The 20,745-nt window shown below is 47.5% G+C and overlaps 1 protein-coding gene and 1 long non-coding RNA gene across 4 annotated transcripts in view; one reads left to right on the top strand and one right to left on the bottom strand.

Moving 5' to 3' along the window:
* LOC134909093 (uncharacterized) overlaps window positions 1-1,133 on the bottom strand; it is a 203,883-nt gene extending 202,750 nt beyond the window's left edge. Inside the window, exon 1 of the long non-coding RNA XR_010175848.1 lies at window positions 994-1,133. This is a non-coding gene — a long non-coding RNA (uncharacterized LOC134909093). The remainder of the gene's footprint in view (window positions 1-993) is intronic.
* A 390-nt stretch (window positions 1,134-1,523) lies between these two features.
* The window catches only part of UGGT1 (UDP-glucose glycoprotein glucosyltransferase 1), a 381,222-nt gene continuing 362,000 nt past the window's right edge, over window positions 1,524-20,745 (top strand). The window contains exon 1 of one of the 3 annotated variants that reach the window (XM_063915521.1): window positions 1,524-1,605. In XM_063915521.1, the coding sequence (XP_063771591.1) occupies window positions 1,562-1,605 (44 nt within the window). In that variant the 5' untranslated portion in view covers window positions 1,524-1,561. Of the gene's footprint in view, window positions 1,606-12,616; window positions 12,918-13,676; window positions 13,955-20,745 lie in introns of those variants that run through there. The other 2 variants (XM_063915522.1, XM_063915523.1) reach the window with 2 other exon arrangements.

Genomic DNA, 20,745 nt, shown 5'->3' with positions numbered 1-20,745 from the left:
GCAACAGTGTTCGGAATATGTGTAAGGAGCATTATGTGTGTCATGTAAAAATGCATTAATAATGTGCAACATATGTGTAAGGGGCACTATGTGTGTCATTATGTGTATAAGGGCATTAATAATGTGCGGCATATGTGTAACAGGGCACTACTGTATGTGTGTCATTGTGTGTATAGGGGCACTAATAATGTGCAGCAAATGTGTAGGGGGCACTATGTGTGTCATTATGTGTATAAGGGCATTAATAATGTGCGGCATATGAGTAAGGTACATTATGTGTAAAAGGGCATTAATAAAGGTTGTCATAATGTGTAAGGTGCATTATGTTTATAAGGACATTAATGTGTCTCATATGTGTAAGGGGCATTACTGTGTGGAATTGTGTATAAATGCATTACTAATGTGTGGCATTATGTGTATAAGGTGCTCTACTATGTGGCGTTGCATATAGAAAGGGCACTACTGTGTTGTCTAATGTGAATAAAGAGCAATAAGGTGTGGTGTAATGTGAATAAGGAGCAATTCAGTGTGATGTAATGTGAATAAGGGGCTCTACTGAGAGGAGTAATGTTTATAAGGTAAAGTGATACTACTGTGGGATGAATTATTGGAATATGAATTATGGTCACTATCGCAAGATAAAATGTGAATAAAGTTGCAGTACTGTGTGGCGTAATTGGAATTGTGGTTACTATTGTGTGGCCATGCCCCTTCCCAGCAAGAAGATGCCCTTTTTTGGGCTGTGCGTCAAATGTGCGAACTGTTCCTATTTAAAATATAGGGGGTACAAGGACTGCTATGGGTGAGGGGTGATGGTGCTGGGAAAGAGGTGCAAGGTCAGAGGCAGAACCAGCGGTGGTGCTAGGGGGCACCAACCAAAATCTTGCCTAGGTCATCATATTGGTTAGGGCCGGCTCTGGCTCAGTATACTGTCTTCAAGTAAGTTTAAACGGCAAATGTCATCTGTGAAAATGCAAATAATAAGAAATATACCTGAGATATAATAAATTTGCTTAGCACGTGGAAAGGTAATGCTGTTCTTCTATTGCTACTACATTACCCAAACGGAAATAAATCTCTGCAAACTTCTGGCTGCATGCCAATGAAACTGACAAAAACTGTAAGTATTAATTTCAGAGAGGTAACCATTTTCTTGGAGACTGAAGTACAACGTAAGTCCGAGCGGTTGTTAATTGAGGGGCATTTGTACATTACATGATTTGTGCGTTTGGTATATACAATGTTTCCCTTCGTTAAAATGAAAGTGAAACAGTTTGTTCCTCTAGCATTCAATATGTGGCTCGTCATCACAACTACGCGCGGCGCCATCTTTGTTAAGGGAAATGTGCCCTTTTAAAGAATTGATTCAGTTTTCAAAGTAAAAGTGGTCGTGGCAGGTGTCACTCTCACCAGAATGACAAGGGAAATGAAACATAGAGGTAAGTGGGTAACGTAGCTATTTCAGATAAATCACAAAATCAACAGTGCCCATAAGAAAGATGTCGCTACGTTGCATGGATTACGTCACCTACACATCCTGGGCGGAAGTGATGCTGGGGCGATGTGTTGTTGCGGCTTCTTTGGGAAAGGAACCGGTAACAGTAGGTATGGTTTATTTCTTCTTCTGTTCAGATCAGGGGTTATTAGGAGCGCGTTAGACTTGTTAATTATAATAACTGTGCTGTTCTGTCTCCGTTCACTGCTAGGTAGCCGGTCCATGTATGAGCTTTGTGACTGCAAGCATGTAACAGTGGTGCAGTGCAAGCAATAGCTATGCCGTGACCATTGCTACAGGAAACAATAAATGACACATCCTGTAAGCTTGGATTGCAGAGGAAGCTGTAGGCACATGGTTCCCGTAGGTACATAGCTGCCATGCTGCTAAATACTGCTTGTGTGCATGTAGCAGGTTTGCCCCTCTTTGTGCAGATGTGTCCTCATACGCCAGTCTTTATGAGCCTTACACACTTGCCGATTGGCAATGTGTATGAGCAATATGAACGATCTCGTTCATCGTTGGTTTTCCCTCGTTTAGCATAGCAAGCCAATTTGGACAATGGTCGTTAATTGTTAAAAACTAAGGGGCCCTACACACTCGGCGATGCGCCGCCGAGGTGCCCGACGGCCGATACGGCCGACGAGCAACCCGGCGGCGGGGGGGCAGTGACGGGGGGAGTGAAGTTTCTTCACTCCCCCCGTCACCCGGCTGCATTGAAGTGCAGGCAAATATGGACGAGATCGTCCATATTGGCCTGCATGCACAGCCGACGGGAGATCAGCGATGAACGAGCGCGGGGCCGCGCATCGTTCATCGCTGGAGTCTCCACACTGAAAGATATGAACGAGTTCTCGTTCATTTATGAACGAGATCGTTCATATCTTTCAGAATATCGGCATGTGTGTAGGGCCTATAACATTGTCCAAATCGGAAACATTGGCATGTGTGTAGAGCTCATTATTTGCGCCATATGGCTAGACTTAGAAGGTCTACCTTGGGTAGATATTCCTAGAGTACTCAGTCTTATCTCCTAACCGTCCCGGTTTCAGCAGGACAGTCCCGTTATGCGGGTACTATCCCGCTGTCCCATCCGTGGGCCGTCATGAGGTTGTAGGACAATTACGACCCGAGTTACCCATTTCTTTCCATGTACAGCCCTGCAAGCTGCCTGGGGTTGGATTCCCAGGTCACTGGTCCCAGGTTTTCTCTTGCGTCCTAGAGGATGCTGGGGTCCACATTAGTACCATGGGGTATAGATGGGTCCCTTGGGAGCCATGGGCACTTTAAGAGTTTGAGTGTGGGCTGGCTCCTCCCTCTATGCCCCTCCTACCAGACTCGGTTTAGAAAATGTGCCCGGTGAAGCCGGTCACAGCTAGGGGAGCTCCTAGAGCTTTTCTGGTTTTATTATTTTATTTTAAGATGTTAGGCACAGTGAGGCTGCTGGCAATAGCCTCCCTGCTTTGTGGGGCTTAGGGGGGGAGTAGTATCCAACCCTTGAGGTTAATGGCCACTATCTCTGCTGACAGGACACTGAGCTCCTGAGGGTGATGATTGCAAACCCCCGAGGCGAGCGGTCACTCCCGCCACCCCCTAACAGAGAATGGCGGCATAAGGGTGGGAGCGCAGCGCTCCAGAGGGCTCAGAGGTACGGATGTGCGGTGCTGTGAGGGGGCGCCCTGGGCCAGCGCAATACCCTCAAATCTGGTCAATTTAGCTATCAGGGACTGTGTACTTGCTGCTAGCAAGTATTTTACCTCAGGCCAGTATAATCTCAACAGAGCGGGAAGACGCGCCATTACAGGGTGCGGAGCTTCTCCTCAGAGCGGACCCAGCACTCACCAGTGCCATTTTCTCCCTGCAGATCACACACAAAGACGCTGACAGGGAGCGCTGACCCTCCACATAACTCTAGCTATCCTGTGCGGTACAAGGGAGTTTTAGAAGGGGGTGGAGAGTGTTTTAATCACATTATAAACTGGGTAGTCTATTAAGGTTACTCAGTCAGCGCCAGGCTTTTATTCTATAACTGCCTACTGGGGCGCTGTGTGTGCTGGCTCCTGAACTCTGTGTCTCTCTGAAGGTACTTGTCAAACTGTGTCTGACATTTTCCTGCGTGTGTGTGTGTGTGTGTGTGTGTGTGTGTGTGTGTATGTTGTATATCTCACATTACCATGTCTAGGGACTCTGTGTCTTGTGCTGCAGAATACAGTATGTATCTTCCCCAGAGGAAGCGCTGTATATACTCTTATTCTATTGTTCATCCAGGGACTAACTATCCCTTTAAACAGCAGCTTAAAGGTCAAGCATATCTTCTTGACAGCGCCGGACAAATTAGCCGGACAAATTACCTTGGTAATTTCGTTTCTTGCATCTTCCCCAGAGGAGTCTATTCCATGTACTCAGGAATGCAATATACTGTCTCAGCCATCTGAATCCGAACTGCAGTGGGTGGCTTCTATTAAAGGAATGATATCCCAGATTTCATCTAGGATAGCTCATAATGAGACTGAAACACGGGTTTTGAAAAAATCTGTAGAGGTTTTGTCGTGTTCTTCTCCCACTACCTCATCAAAATCCCCTAGTATATGCCCAAAAGCGTGCTCTTGCCCAGATAATGCAGGGGAACACGGATACCAACTCTGACACGGGAGACGGTGATGGAGATATACTGAGGGGGGAGGCATTTCTTGCTAAGGGGGTGCAGCTCAGGATTGAGGCTATTCGGAAGGGTGGTCTTCAGGTTGCCGACTGTTGGGATCCCGGCGCCCAGTATACCGGCGCCGGAATCCCGACAGCCGGCATACCGACAGATTTTATCCATCGTGGGGGTCCACGACCCCCCTGGAGGGAGAATAAATAGCGTGGCGTGCCACCGTGCACGCAGCATGGCGAGCGCAGCGAGCCCGCAAGGGGCTCATTTGCGCTCGCCACGCTGTTGGTATGCCGGCGGTCGGGCTCCCGGCGCTGGTATGCTGGTCACCGGGAGCCCGGCCGCTGGCATACCATACTACACCCATTCGGAACGTTTTACACATTACTGAGAAAATAATGCAAGTCGACACCTATACCAACTCTTGATACGGAAGATGGTGATGGAGATATATTGAGTGGGGGGTGGGGGGGGTATCCCATGCTAAGGGGGTGCAACTCATGATTGAGGCCATTCGGGATGTTTTACACATTGCGGACAAGGTACCTGAACAGGTAGAGGAGGCTTACTTTACAGACAATAAGAAAACCTCCCTTACCTTCTCTGCGTCCAAAGAATTAAACACATTATTTGAAAATTCTTTGGGAAAACCCGGAGAAAAAAAATCCCGATCCCAAAGAGAGTTCTTGTTGCTTTTTCTTTTCCTGAAAAGGATAGGAAAAAGTGGGAAAACCCCCCTATTGTAGACGCTCCTGTATCTAGATTGTCTAAAAAGGTGGTTTTACCTGTTCCTGGGTCTACCGCTTTGAAAGAGCCGGTAGACCGCAAGATTGAGACTATGCTCAAATCCATATACACTGCTTCAGGCGTGGTGCTAAGGCCCACTATCGCTTGTGCATGGATTTCTAAAGCCATAGTAAAGTGGTCAGGCACATTACTAGATGATTTAGATAATATGGATAGAAGTGACATTGAAATGTTTTTACATCACATACAGATTCTGCAGGTTTCATGGTGGAGGCCATGAAGGACCTTGGTCTCTGAATGCACGGACGTCTTCCATGGCTGTTGCGGCACACAGGGGACTCTGGCTGCGCCAATGGTCTGCGGATGCGGAATCCAAGAAGAGTGTGAAGAACTTACCCTTCACAGGTCAGGCTCTATTCTGGTAAGCTTTGGATGCATGGATTTCCACAGCAACTGCGGGTAAGTCATCTTTTCTTCCATCAGCCATCCCGACGCAGAAGAAGTCGATTTCTACGTCTACAATGCAGTCCTTTCGGACCGCATAGGTTAAGAAGTCCAAACCCTCTTCCACCTTTTTCAGAAGTGGTCGGGGAAAATCCAGAAAACTTGCACCGATAGGTTCCAAGGAACAGAAGCCAGGTTCTGTTTCCTTAAAATCCTCAGCATGACGGTGGACCTCCCAGCCTGGAGATCGGGCAGGTGGGAGCTCGTCTACGGAATTTGAGTCAGGTCTGGGTATCCTCAGGCCTGGACCCCTGGGTGCAGGATATTATATCCCAGGGTTAGAGACTGGAGTTTCAAGAGCTTCCACCTCACAGATTCTTCAAATCAGGCTTACCAGCTTTGCTGACAGAAAGGGCTATCCTGCAGGAAGCCATTCAAAAATTAGAAAAGGCAAATGTCATTGTTCCAGTTCCACCTCATCTGGTAAACAAGGGTTACTACTCAAACCTATTTGTGGTACCGAAACCGGACGGTTCTGTCAGACCAATATTGAACCTCAAATCGTTAAATCCATATTTGAGGGAATTCAAGTTCAAGATGGAATCTCTGACAGAGGTGATCTCAGGTCTGGAGGAGGGGGAATTCCTGGTATCCCTAGATATCAAGGATGCGTACCTTCACATTCCAATTTGGCCGCTGCACCAGGCTTATCTCAGATTTACACTGTTAGACTTTCACTATCAGTTCCAGGCGCTGCCATTCGGCCTATCCACGGCACCGAGGGTGTTCACCAAGGTAATGGCAGAAATGATGCTCCTGCTCCGCAAGCAGTGAGTGAACATAATTCCATATCTGCACTACCTGCTGATAAATCATCGTCCAGGGAGAAGTTGTTGCAGTCCATTGTTCTCACAACTCTACTGCTCAGGGACCATGGATGGATTCTAAATCTTCCGAAGTCACATTTGGAGCCGACAAGGAGATTCTTTCCTAGGGATGATCCTCGACACGGAAGTACAGAGGGTATTTCTACCGGTGGAGAAAGCATTGGTGATACAAACAATGGTCCGGGATGTCTTGAAGCCTGCCCGGATATCGGTTCATCAGTGCATTCGCCTTCTGGGGAAGCTGGTGGCCTCCTACAAGGCTCTACAGTACGGAAGATATCATGCACGGTCCTTCCGACTGGATCCCCTAGACAAGTGGTTGGGATCTCACCTGCACATGCACCAGAGGTTACGTCTGTCGCCGAACGCCAGGATTTCGCTCCTATGGTGGCTGCAAATGCCTCACCTTCTCGAGGGCCGCAGGTTCGGGATTCAGAATTGGATCCTTCTAACCACGGATGCAAGTCTCAGAGGTTGGGGAGCAGTCACCCAGGGGGAAAACTTCCAAGTAAGGTGGTCAAGTCTGGAATCCATCCTTCCGATAAACATTCTGGAACTAACAGCCGTGTACAATGGTCTTCTACACGTGGCACATCTTCTGCAAGATCAGGCCATTCAGGTGCAGTCTGTCAATGTAACGACTGTGGCCTACATAAACCGACAGGCGGAACGAAGAGCAGAGCTGCAATGGCAGAGGTAACAAAGATTCTCCTCTGGGCAGAAAAGCACGTGATGGCGTTATCAGCAATCTTTATTCGGGAGTGGACAACTGGGAAGCGGACTTCCTCAGCAGACACGACCTCCATCCAGGAGAGTGGGGACTCCACTCGAGGTGTTTGCAGAGGTGTCAAGTCTTTGGGGCGTACCTCAAATACACATTATGGCCTCCCGCCTCAACAAGAAGCTTCGGAGGTACTGTTCCAGGCTGAGAGACCCACAAGCAGTGGCGGCGGACGCACTGGTACCTCCGTGGATCTTCTAGCCGGTGTATGTGTTTCCTCCTCTTCCACTCATCCTAAGGATTCTAAAACTTATAAAAAGAACAAGAGTTCAGGCGATCCTCATTGCTCCGGACTGGCCAAGACAAGCTTGGTATGCGGATCTTCTGGAGTTACTGCTGGAAGATCCGAGGCCTCTTCCTCTTCGAGAGGACCTTCTGCAACAGGGGCCGTTCGCTTATCAAGACTTACCACGGCTACGTTTGACGGCATGGAGGTTGAACGCCAGATCTTATCTCTGAGGGGCATTCCGACCAAGGTTATTCCTACCCTGATACAGGCTAGGAAAGGAGTAACGTCTAAACATTACCATCGTATTTGGAGAAAGTTTGTGTCTTGGTGTGAATCCAAGAAGTTTCCTACGGTGGAGTTTCAACTTGGGCGGTTTCTCCTCTTCCTGTAGGCAGGTGTGGATGTGGGCCTGCGTCTGGTCTCCATAAAGCTCCAGATTTCGGCCTTGTCCATTTTTCTTTCAGAAACAATTGGCTTCTCTCCCTGAGGTCCAGACGTTCTTGAAAGGTGTTCTGCACATCCAACCTCCCTATGTGCCTCCCACGGCACCTTGGGATCTCAATGTGGTGCTGCAGTTCCTCCAATCGGACTGGTTTGAACCGTTACAGGAGGTGGATGTAAAATATCTTGCGTGGAAGACCTTCACACTGTTAGCCTTTGCTTCAGCAAGACGTGTGTCGGAGCTGGGGGCTTTGTCTCACAAAAGTCCCTGTTTCATTTTCCAGAGGACAGAGCTGAACTCAGAACTCGTCAGCAATTTCTTCCTAAAGTGGTGTCCGCATTTCACATCAACCAACCTATTGTGGTTTCGGTTGTCCCCCGACACCTCTGTTACTTCAAAGTCTTTGGATGTTGTGAGGGCTTTGAAGGTGTATGTGAAAAGAACAGCTCGTCACAGAAAGACGGGCTCGCTGTTTGTTCTTTATGATCCCAATGGCATTATGTGTCCTGCTTCAAAGCAGACAATTTCACGCTGGATCAGACTTACTATCCAGCATGCTTATTCCACAGCAAGTTTGCCGTGTCCAAAATCTGTACAGGCACACTATACTAGGTCGGTGGGTTCTTCCTGGGTGGCTGCCCGGGGTGTCTCTGCATTACAGCTCTGCCGAGCAGCTACTTAGTCAGCTTCGATCACGTTTGCTAAGTTCTATAAGTTCGATGCTTTGGCCTCTGAGGACCTTCAGTTTGGTCAATCAGTTCTGCAGGAACCTCAGCACTCTCCCACCCGGTTTGGGAGCTTTGGTACATCCCCATGGTACTAAATGGACCCCAGTATCCTCTAGGACAGGCATGTCCAAACTGCAGCCCTCCAGCTGTTGAGAAACTACACATCCCAGCATGCCCTGACACAGCTTTAGCATTCTTTGACAACAAAACTGTGTCAGGGCATGCTGGGATATGTAGTTTTACAAAAGCTGGAGGGCCACAGTTTGGACATGCCTGCTCTAGGATGTAAGAGAAAATAGGATTTTAATTACCTACCGGTAAATCCTTTTTTCGTAGTCCGTAGAGGATGCTGGGCACCCGCCCAGTGCTTCGTTCTTCCTGCACTTAGTTGGTTAAGTAATGTTGGTTCAGCTGTTGCTGTTTCAAGTTTTTTGTTAGCTTGGCTTTCCTCTTGTTGTGTGTGTGCTGCTTCCCAATCTTACCACTATCCTTCTCTCAAAGTATGTCCATCTCCTCGGGCACAGTTTCCTAGACTGGTAGGAGGGGCATAGAGGGAGGACCCAGCCCACACTATCAAATTCTTAAAGTGCCCATGGCTCCTAGTGGACCCGTCTATACCCCATGGTACTAAATGGACCCCAGTATCCTCTACGGACTACGAGAAAAGGATTTACCGGTAGGTAATTTAAAATTCTATTTTCTCTTACGTCCTAGAGGATGCTGGGGACTCCGTAAGGACCATGGGGTATAGACGGCTCCGCAGGAGACATGGGCACTTTAAGACTTTAGAATGGGTGTGCACTGGCTCCTCCCTCTATGCCCCTCCTCCAGACCTCAGTTAGATCCTGTGCCCAGTGGAGACTGAATTCACTGCAGGGGAGCTCTACTGAGTTTCTCTGAAAAGACTTTTGTTAGGTTTTTTATTTTCAGGGAGCACTGCTGGCAACAGGCTCCGTGCATCGTGGGACTGAGGGGAGAGAAGCAGACCTACTTAAATGATAGGCTCTGCTTCTTAGGCTACTGGACACCATTAGCTCCAGAGGGTCGGAACGCAGGTCTCACCCTCGCCGCTCGTCCCGGAGCCGCGCCGCCGTCCTCCTCACAGAGCCGGAAGATAGAAGCCGGGTGAGTATGAGAAGACAGAAGACTTCAAAGGCGGCAGAAGACTTCAGATCTTCAATGAGGTACACGCGCAGCTGTAACGCTGCGCGCCATTGCTCCCAACACACACACACGGCACTGTACGGGTGCAGGGCGCAGGGGGGGTGCCCTGGGCAGCAATTATTACCTCAAAAACAGCACTGGCACAGGTCTCAGATACTGCGGAGGCAGTATAGTATAAAATCCCCACCAGTATAAAGAAATTGAGCGGGACCGAAGCTTGCTGGTGAGGGGGCGGGGCTTGATCCTCCAGCATTAACCAGCGCCATTTTCTCCACAGCATGCTGCAGAGAAGTGCTCCCGGACTCTCCTCTGCTGAACAATAACAGGGGGCAAAAACGAGGGGGGGGCCACATTTATTTGGTGCAGATTGTACGTATATTTATATATATAAAGCGCTATTTAGGCTGGGACCTTGGTTTCAGTATATTGTGGTGCTGGGTGTGTGCTGGCATACTCTCTCTCTGTCTCTCCAAAGGGCCTTATTGTAGGTCAGTCCCCATATTTATTTATCCCAGTGTGTGTGGGGGTGTCAGTACGTGTGTGTCGACATGTCTGAAGCGGAAGGCTCGTCTAGGGAGGATGCAGAGCAGATGGTGGTGGTGTCTCCGTCGGCACAGCCGACACCTGATTGGGTGGACATGTGGAATGTTTTGAATGCTAATGTGGCTTTATTACAGATTGGACAAAGCAGAGTCCAAAGACAAGTAGGGAAATTAACCCATGGCTTTTACTGTGTCCCAGGACCCTTCAGGGTCACATAAACGTCCCTTTACCCAGTTAGCAGACACTGATACCGACACGGATTCCGACTCCAGTGTCGACTAGGATGATGCAAGGTTGCACCCATGGGTCGCGAAAGTATTCAATATATGATTATTGCATTAAAATATGTTTTGCATATCACAGAGGATTCCTCTGTCCCTGACACGAGGGTTGGCATGTTTAAAGGAAAGTAAACTAACTCATCTCATGAGCTGATCGTTTTATTTAAAAAAAGCTTGGGAGACTTCTGACATTAGACTGCAGGTTCCCAAGGGAATTATTATGGCGTATCCTTTCCCCTCAAAGGACAGGTTACGGTGGGAATCCTCGGCCACGCTGTACAAGGCGTTAAAGCGCTGGTCCAAAAAGGTAGCATTTCCGTCCCCTGATACGGCGGCTCTATAGGATCCTGCGTATCGTAGGCAGGAATTTACCTTAAAATCAATTTATGCGACTACTGGAGCCCTATTTAGACCTGCAGTAGCGTCGGCAGGGGTAGGTAGCGCAATTACAGCTTGGGCTGATAACTTGTCTTATGACATTGACACCCTAGATAAAGATAGTATGGTGTTGACCTTAGGTCACATCAAGGATGCAGCACTATATATGAGAGAGGCTGCGATAGATATTGGGCTTTTGGGTTCAAGAGCTAATGCCATGGCAGGTTCTGCTAGTAGGTCCCTGCGGACCCGTCAATGGAAAAGTGAGGCTGGCTCAAAGAGTCATATGGAGGCTCTACCTTGCAAGGGTGAAGTTTTATTTGGGGAGAGCCTCGCGGACCTGGTTTTCACAGCTACCGCGGGTAAGTCGTCTTTCTCTGACGTCCTAGTGGATGCTGGGGACTCCGTAAGGTCCATGGGGAATAGACGGCTTCGCAGGAGACTGGGCACATCTAAAGAAAGATTTAGGTCTATCTGGTGTGCACTGGCTCCTCCCCCTATGACCCCCCTCCAAGCCTCAGTTAGATTTCTGTGCCCGGCCGAGCTGGATGCACACTAGGGGCTCTCCTGAGCTCCTAGAAAGAAAGTATAGTTTAGGTTTTTTATTTTACAGTGAGACCTGCTGGCAACAGGCTCACTGCAGCGAGGGACTAAGGGGAGAAGAAGCGAACCTACCTAAGTGGTGGTAGCTTGGGCTTCTTGGGCTACTGGACACCATTAGCTCCAGAGGGATCGCACACAGGACCCGACCTCGTCGTCCGTTCCCGGAGCCGCGCCGCCGACCCCCTTACAGAGCCAGAAGCAAGAAGGTCCGGAAAATCGGCGGCTGAAGACTTCTGTCTTCTCCAAGGTAGCGCACAGCACTGCAGCTGTGCGCCATTGCTCCTCATGCACACCACACACTTCGGTCACTGATGGGTGCAGGGCGCTGGGGGGGGGGCGCCCTGAGCAGCAATATTAACACCTTGGCTGGCAAAACTGACAATATATATAGCCCCAGAGGCTATATAGGTGTAAATTACCCCTGCCAGAATAACACAAAAAGCGGGAGAAAGCCCGCCGAAAAAGGGGCGGAGCCATCTCCCTCAGCAAACTGGCGCCATTTTCCCTCACAGCTCCGCTGGAAGGATCGCTCCCTGGCTCTCCCCTGCAGTCCTGCACTACAGAAAGGGTAAAAAAGAGAGGGGGGGCACAAATTTAGGCGCAGTATAATATATTAATGCAGCTATAAGGGAAAACACTCTTTATAGGTGATATCCCTGTGGTATATAGCGCTCTGGTGTGTGCTGGCATACTCTCCCTCTGTGTCCCCAAAGGGCTTTGTGGGGTCCTGTCCTCTGTCAGAGCATTCCCTGTGTGTGTGCTGTGTGTCGGTACCGCTGTGTCGACATGTATGATGAGGAAAATGATGTGGAGGCAGAGCAAATGCCTGTAAATGTGTTGTCACCCCCTGAGGGGTCGACACCTGTGTGGATGGACTTATGGAAGGAATTACGTGACAGTGTCAGCTCCTTACATAAAAGGTTTGACGACATAGGACAGCCGGCTACTCAGCTTGTGACTGTTCCAGCGTCTCAAATGTCATCAGGGGCTTTAAAACGCCCGCTACCTCAGATGGCAGACACAGATGTCGACACGGATACCGAATCCAGTGTCGACGACGATGAGACTAGTGTACCCTCCAATAAGGCCACCCGTTACATGATTGAGGCAATGAAAAATGTATTACACATTTCTTTTTCATCCACTAGGGGTCACTGGAGTACTCTTGGGATATGGACGGCTTCCACAGAAAGTAGGCACTGAATAAATTAATTTTGGAACTATACCTCCCCTCCATATCCCTGAGTACCTCAGTGTTTTTTCTGTGCTCGACGCAGTTAGTAGGCTTGTGGCTTTGCTGCCACAGAGGTCCACATTTCATTGGATTTTTTCTAAGTTTTTCTTTTTTCAACGTTTTACCACATCCCATCCCCCTTTCCAATAGGCGTGGGTCAAGGATAGTGAAGGCTGCTTTAGCAGCTGTGGTTGTCGGACCTCTCTAAAAAGAGCTCCCTCACTACCATGTGCAGGACTAAAACCTGCAGTAAAGGCTGGACGGAACTTACAGAGAAGGCCCGTCATAGCCCTCACCACAGGGTCCAGGTATGTTGAACGGGGCGGTCAGCTCACGCTGCCGCCCCACTGTGTGGGATACTGTGTGTATGTGTGTGTGTGTGGCCCAGGCCCTCGATGCCGCTTTGGGCTCCCTCTCCACCATAGCCCGGCTCCGTGTATAGAGAACGGTATACGGAGCATGGGGGGGCACACAAATGAGAGTCAAAAGGCAGGTTTCTTATAGTGAGTAACTTTGCTGCCACAGTGATGTTCCCTGCACACAGAAATGTCAGGGTCACTGGATAAAATCTCATGATTCAACTCTTATTGATAAGGGAATACAGCAGCGCTGCATATGTATTACAATAGGCTATGAAGTCTTTGTTTAAACAAGATTAACCATGTTTCCTGTTGTATTTCCAGAATTTCCTGTGTACATCTCTCCTCCATTGAAGGCGCAGGGGTGTTAAGGGGAATTTGGGAGCAGGCATATGGCTGGCGTGCACTGCACTTGGCCAGATATATATTTATAGAGACAACTTAGTGCTATAATTACTGAGTCATGCAAGTTGTCTGTCTTTGTTTTTGTTTTGTTTTTTGTAGTGTCTGTCTGCATGAGTAAGACACCAGCAATTACTAATAAGCAGTTTCCTTGCCATGTCTAAAACATGGATATACATATTTATTTATATCATAACTGTTTATAATGATATTATCCTAAAGACTGCAAAACTGAATCATGGTTGTGGCAGCCAAATACTGGCTTTGTTCATTGTTGTAAAGTAAGATATGTTATAACATTTGGTCAGCACATGGTGCTTATAAAACAGTATCTGTGGAGCAGTATGAGTTCAGGTCTCACCTGCAGCAGCTTTGGCTTAATTCACTTGGCCACACCACACTGGATACGCCCAATCTCATCTGATTTTGGAAGCTAAGCAGTGTTGGGCCTGATTAGCCACCTGGGAGTACAAGGTGCTGTAGGTATTTTTAATCTACAGCCACACCACACTGGATACGCCCAAACTCATCTGAGCTTGGAAGCTAAGCAGGGTTGGGCCTGATTAGCCACCTGGGAGTACAAGGTGCTGTAGGTATTTTTTAATCTACAGCCACACCACACTGGACAAACTCATCTGAGCTTGGAAGCTAAGCAAGGGTTGCATACTGTTTTGCCATCTGGGGAAATCTGGTGATCCAACTACCAGTGATACATGCTAGTATCATGTATCACCAGTGATCACCTACATACATGTATCACCAGTGATCACCTACATACATGTATCACAGGTATCACCAGTGTACTACCAGTGATACATGCTAGTTTAGTATGTTAAAAATAGCTCAGTTTGGGCTTACACTATCAATATAAACCTACCATAGGTTTTACAGTCAGGATAGCTCTCCAGAGCGCGCTCCCGGCGCCGGCCACTAGAAGGGCCCATTAACTAAGCTGTGGTCAAGCAGCAGTCATCTCAGGTTTTAAGCCTGTGTGAGGTCACATTTAGTTTCAGACTTGTAAAAATGTGTTATACCTGTGTATCAGGATAGGTGTATTTGTGTGTGTGTGTATATATATATATATATATATATATATATATATATATATAATGTGTATGTATGTATGTGTGTGTATGTATATATATATATATATATATATATATATTAAAATCTGAATATGTGTGAATATACATTGTTGTGTGTGTGTATGTATGTATATATATATATATATATATATATATATATATATATATATAATATGCTGACATTAAAAATCTATTTTGCAGTAAGCAAGAATAATTGGTCAGCACTCAGTGCTTATTAACAGTATCTGTTGAGCACTGCAAACATGGCCACACCTGCAGCAGCTTTGCTTATTGTTTTACAGGTGGCTCTGTAGCCAAGTGGTTAGGTTTCCGGCCACAGTGAACATTGTGTTTGCATGGACACTGGTTCAGATCCTGGTTTAACAGGTGTTTAAAAAAAAAAAAAAAAAAAAAAAAAGCCATGGTAGGACCATTTTTGCTTTTAATGTTACTTCCTGGTTCTTTCTCGGAAGTTGCTGCCCTACAACGCTTAGACTCTGGAGGAGCGGGGTGTTGTTAGGAGTTTAATTTATTAATTGTTTTGTACAGCATGACTCTACAGGAAGATTCACTATTGCTGGTAACCACATGCACGGTAATGCAGGTTTATACACACGTTACTTCCGTGGTGTACTTACTGGTTGGAGTACATGATCACTAAGTCTAAGGCATAATCAAACAAGCAGCTTCGCTGCAAAGTCGGTCATACAGTGTGTCGGACAAATACGAATCTGGGCCAGTGGCGCAATGTATAACGCATCTGACTATGGATAACAGGATTGTAGGTCGTCTCCTACCTGGCTCGTTTAAGTTGCCGTGATCGTATAGTGGTTAGTACTCTGCGTAAAGCAGACAGTTTCAGTTACATTGTTGCGGTCGATTTGCCGCCAGCCCTCATAGCACCAGGCCAGTACGTCAGGTTCTCAGCGAAGGCTGAACAATTTCCAATCGGAGACAATTGCAATTATTGGGTGTTTTACTACATATCGGAGTATACCCTACACAGCAGTAGGGCTGTTGCTTCGCCCTGCTTTGGTAGGGGATGAGGTAACAAGGCTGTAGTGGCAGGGCATTCCAGTTCAGGTTTGCCCTAAATAAAGACCACCTTACACTTCTTGCTGCCTACAGCTTCTTTGGACGTTGGCAGTTGGTTCTTGCGTTTTCAGTTTCGCTAGTAGCGCATAACGTCCACTTTGGCTACGTTCCTAACAGGCGGAGTCCGATTCCAAACGAGATAGATCACAGACCAGGTGGGGAGGAAAATCTGATTTCCTACCATTGTCTACGCGAATTCCTGATTGATTCCGTCTCAACGACTTCAATTCCTAGGTATGATTCTCAATACGGTAAATCAAAGAATTTACATACCCGAACAGAAAGTACAGGTAATTCGTCATCTGGTACAATTAGTGCTCAAGCCACGCACAGTCTCGGTTCACTTGTGCATTCGCCTATTAGACACAATGGTGGCGGCTTTTCGAAGTGCTTCAGTTCGGAGGACTTCACTCACGTCCTTTTCAATTGGATGTGTTCGCACAGTGGTGGGCTCGCATCTGCAGATTTACTGCAGAAGTGAGGTTGTCTCCAAGGGCCAGAGAGTCTCTACTCTGGTGGCTCAAAGTACAGAATCTAACCGCAGGACAGGCTGCAGGCTCAGGCTGTTCAGGTGCAGTCAGACAATGCGACAGCAGTCGCATACATCAACAAACAAGGAGGAACGAAAAGCCGTATGGCAATGCGGGAAGTACAGATGTGTCCACATACATCTTTGCTATATCCCGTCATGTATGGCACAGTTTTGCATGCTATATACTCGGAGATTTAGTCATGTCTTGTGTTTTTTTTCTTAAATTTGCTTCCTTAATATGTTACTTTATACATATTCTTTTATGGCAAACAAAAATTTTAAAATTCATCCACTCGCTTTTCATGAAAAACAGTTTAGCTGTGTTTTGCATGTTGTGCCAAATTTTGTAAAAAAAAAATAAAAAAAAAAAATGCAAAGATGTAAGTTGTCACATCTGTAGCTTGAATCCTCTATTGGGCCGAGTATCACCAAATGATATTGTCGGCAGTAGTCATTCCGGTAGTGGACAACTGGGAGGCGGATTATCTCAGCCGTCTGAATTTTCATCCAGGAGAATGGGCATTAAATCCAGAAGTATTTCACATGCTGGTCCAGAAGTGGAGTTACCCGCAGGTGGACCTGATGGCATCTCGCCACAATCATCAAACGCCCCAGGTCGTGTCCAGAATGAGAGATCCAAAGGCAGTGGCGGTGGATGCTCTCACAATCACGTGGCCATACAGTCTCGTGTATCTATTTCTACCGTTTCCGCTGCTCCCTCTGTGGCTAAAACGGATCAAAGGGAGTCCGTCACAGTTATACTAGTGACGCCTCTTTGGCCTCGGAGAGCTTGGTTCTCGGATCTCCGCGGTCTACTCGCAGTCGGTCTTTGGCCGCTCCCACTACGTTCTGACCTGTTACAGCAGGGTCCATTCCTTTTACCCGATTTTAGCGCGGCCACGTTTGACGGGGTGGCTGTTGAGACAGCCCTCTTAAGAAGAGAGGACATTCCAGAATCGGTTATTCCAACCATGTTACGAGCTAGGAAGCCGGTTACGGCAGCTCATTATTACAGAATTTGGCGTGCCTAGGTTAGATAGAGGTCTGAATTTATCCACACTAAAAGTGCGGATATCTGAGTTGTCCATTTATTCTCATAGTAGATTGGCCCTATTGCCGTCGGTTCACACCTTTTTATGCAGGGTGTCCTCAGAGTTCAGCCTCCATTCACTCTACCTACTGCGCCATAAGACTTGAATCTGGTTTTTAGATTTCTTAGTCTTTTTATTATGAACTCTTACAACAAGTGGATATTAAATTTCTCACTTGGGAAAATAATGTTTCTTTTAGCCTTAGCGTCAGCAAGGCGTGTTTCAGATTGGGTGCTTTGTCGTGCAAACCACCGTATTTAGTGTTTCATGATGACAGAGCGGAATTCCGAGCGAATTCTGCTTTTCTACCAAAGGTAGTGTCATCTTTTCACATCAATCAACCAATAGTAGTTCCTATGTTAACAGGAGACTCTGGTAGGTTGGATGTGGTACGCGCTTTACGCATTTATGTATCCCGAACGTCGACCGTTCGTAAGACGGATACGTTGTTTGCTCTCTATGATGCTGCCAAGATGGGTTGGCCAGCTTCTAGGCAGACCTTATCCAGTTGGATTAAAGTGACCATACGTCAGGCTTACCTTCATGCTAGGTTACAGCCGCCTACATCGATAACAGCTCATTCCACACGTGCTGTGGGAACATCATGTTCAGCGAGTCGTGGAGCTTCTACGACACAGCTTTGCCGGGCGGCTACATGGTCTTCGGTGCACACGTTTGTGCGCCTCTACAAGTTTGATACGTTTGCGGCATCAGCATCTAGCTTTGGCCGCCTAGTGTTACAAGTGCCAAGCAGCTCTCCCGCCCGCGGGGGGAAACTTTGGTACGTCCCAAGAGTACTCCAGTGACCCCTAGTGGATGAAAAAGAAAATAGGATTTTGGTACTTACCAGGTAAATCCTTTTCTTTGAATCCATAGGGGGCACTGGACGCCCACCCAGAGCAGTTTACCTGGTTTGTGGTAGGTTCAGTAGATCTTATGGTAACACACTTTCACCGACTGGTTCAGATTAACAAGTTATGGTGTCAACTGTTTAGTTGTCAGTAATGTTGGGTCAACTTTATTGTTGTCAGTTATGTTATATGTAATGCTTCATTGTCAACCTCTCGATCGCTCCTGTTCGGCTCAGTAAAAAACACTGAGGTACTCAGGGATATGGAGGGGAGGTATAGTTCCAAAATTAATTTATTCAGTGCCTACTTCCTGTGGAAGCCGTCCATATCCCAAGAGTACTCCAGTGCCCCCTATGGATTCAAAGAAAAGGATTTACCTGGTAAGTACCAAAATCCTATTTTCTGATAGTACCCCAGGTACCACAAAAAAGGGTATTATGTTCGGTGAGAAAAAACTACCAGTAGTTTTCTCTGACGTCCTAGTGGATGCTGGGAGCTCCGTAAGGACCATGGGGAATAGCGGCTCCGCAGGAGACTGGGCACAAAAGTAAAGCTTTAGGACTACCTGGTGTGCACTGGCTCCTCCCCCCATGACCCTCCTCCAAGCCTCAGTTAGATTTTTGTGCCCGAACGAGAAGGGTGCACACTAGGGACTCTCCTGAGCTGCTTAGTGAAAAGTTTAGTTTTTTATTTTCAGTGAGACCTGCTGGCAACAGGCTCACTGCATCGAGGGACTAAGGGGAGAAGAAGCGAACTCACCTGCGTGCAGAGTGGATTGGGCTTCTTAGGCTACTGGACACCATTAGCTCCAGAGGGATCGAACACAGGCCCAGCCATGGAGTCCGGTCCCAGAGCCGCGCCGCCTGCCCCCTTACAGAGCCAGAAGCAAGAAGAGGTCCGGAAAATCGGCGGCAGAAGACATCCTGTCTTCACCAAGGTAGCGCACAGCACTGCAGCTGTGCGCCATTGCTCCTCAGCACACTTCACACTTCGGTCACTGAGGGTGCAGGGCGCTAGGGGGGGGCGCCCTGAGCAGCAATAAAAACACATTGGCTGGCGAAAATACATCACATATAGCCCCCAGGGCTATATGGATGAATTTTAACCCCTGCCAGATTACACTGAAAAACGGGAGAAAAGGCCGCCGAGAAGGGGGCGGAGCCTATCTCCTCAGCACACTGGCGCCATTTTCCCTCACAGCTCCGTTGGAGGGAAGCTCCCTGGCTCTCCCCTGCAGTCACTACACTACAGAAAGGGTTAAAAAAGAGAGGGGGGCACTAATTAGGCGCAGTATAAACAATACAGCAGCTATAAGGGGAAAAACACTTATATAAGGTTATCCCTGTATATATATATATATATATATATATATATATATATATATATATATATATATATATATAGCGCTCTGGTGTGTGCTGGCAAACTCTCCCTCTGTCTCCCCAAAGGGCTAGTGGGGTCCTGTCCTCTATCAGAGCATTCCCTGTGTGTCGGTACGTTTGTGTCGACATGTATGAGGAGGAAAATGATGTGGAGGCCGAGCAAATTGCCTGTAATAGTGATGTCACCCCCTAGGGGGTCGACACCTGAGTGGATAAACTGTTGGAAGGAATTACATGACAGTGTCAGCTCTTTACAAAAGACAGTGATTGACATGAGACAGCCGGCTACTCAGCTTGTGCCTGTCCAGACGTCTCATAGGCCGTCAGGGGCTCTAAAGCGCCCGTTACCTCAGATGGCAAATACAGACGCCGACACGGATACTGACTCCAGTGTCGACGGTGAAGAGACAAATATGACTTCCAGTAGGGCCACACGTTACATGATTGAGGCAATGAAAAATGTTTTACACATTTCTGATAATACGAGTACCACCAATAGGGGTATTATGTTCGGTGAGGAAAAACTACCTGTAGTTTTCCTGAATCTGAGAAATTAAATGAGGTGTGTGATGAAGCGTGGGTTTCCCCCGATAAAAAAACTGATAATTTCTAAACAGTTATTGGCATTATATCCTTTCCCGCCAGAGGTTAGGGTGCATTGGGAAACACCCCCTAGGGTGGATAAAGCGCTCACACGCTTGTCAAAACAGGGGCTCTACCCTCTCCTGAGATGGCCGCCCTTAAGGATCCTGCTGATAGAAAGCAGGAAGGTATCCTAAAATGTATTTACACAACATACTGGTGTTATACTGCGACCAGCAATCGCCTCAGCCTGGATGTGCAGTGCTGGGTTGGCGTGGTCGGATTCCCTGACTGAAAATATTGATACCCTAGATAGGGACAGTATATTATTGCCTATAGAGCATTTAAAAGGTGCATTTCTATATATGTGTGATGCACAGCGGGATATTTGCCGACTGGCATCAAGAGTAAGTGCGCTGTCCATTTCTGCCAGAAGAGGGTTATGGACACGACAGTGGTCAGGTGATGCGGATTCCAAATGGCATATGGAAGTATTGCCTTATAAAGGGGAGGAGTTATTTGGGGTCGGTCTTTCAGACCTGGTGGCCACGGCAACAGCTGGGAAATCTACGTTTTTACCCCAGGTCGCCTCTCAACATAAGACGCCGTATTATCAGGCGCAGTCCTTTCGTTCCCATAAGGGCAAGTGGGCAAAAGGTTCCTCATTTCTGCCCCGTGACAGAGGGAGAGGAAAAAGGCTGCAGAAATCAGCCAGTTCCCAGGAACAGAAGCCCTCTCCCGCCTCTGCCAAGCCCTC

This window comes from Pseudophryne corroboree, chromosome 4 (assembly GCF_028390025.1).
Source record: "Pseudophryne corroboree isolate aPseCor3 chromosome 4, aPseCor3.hap2, whole genome shotgun sequence".
In the NCBI taxonomy this organism is placed as follows: domain Eukaryota; kingdom Metazoa; phylum Chordata; class Amphibia; order Anura; family Myobatrachidae; genus Pseudophryne; species Pseudophryne corroboree.
Note: the sequence above shows the minus strand (reverse complement) of the source record. Positions and strands in the feature narration are given on the sequence as shown.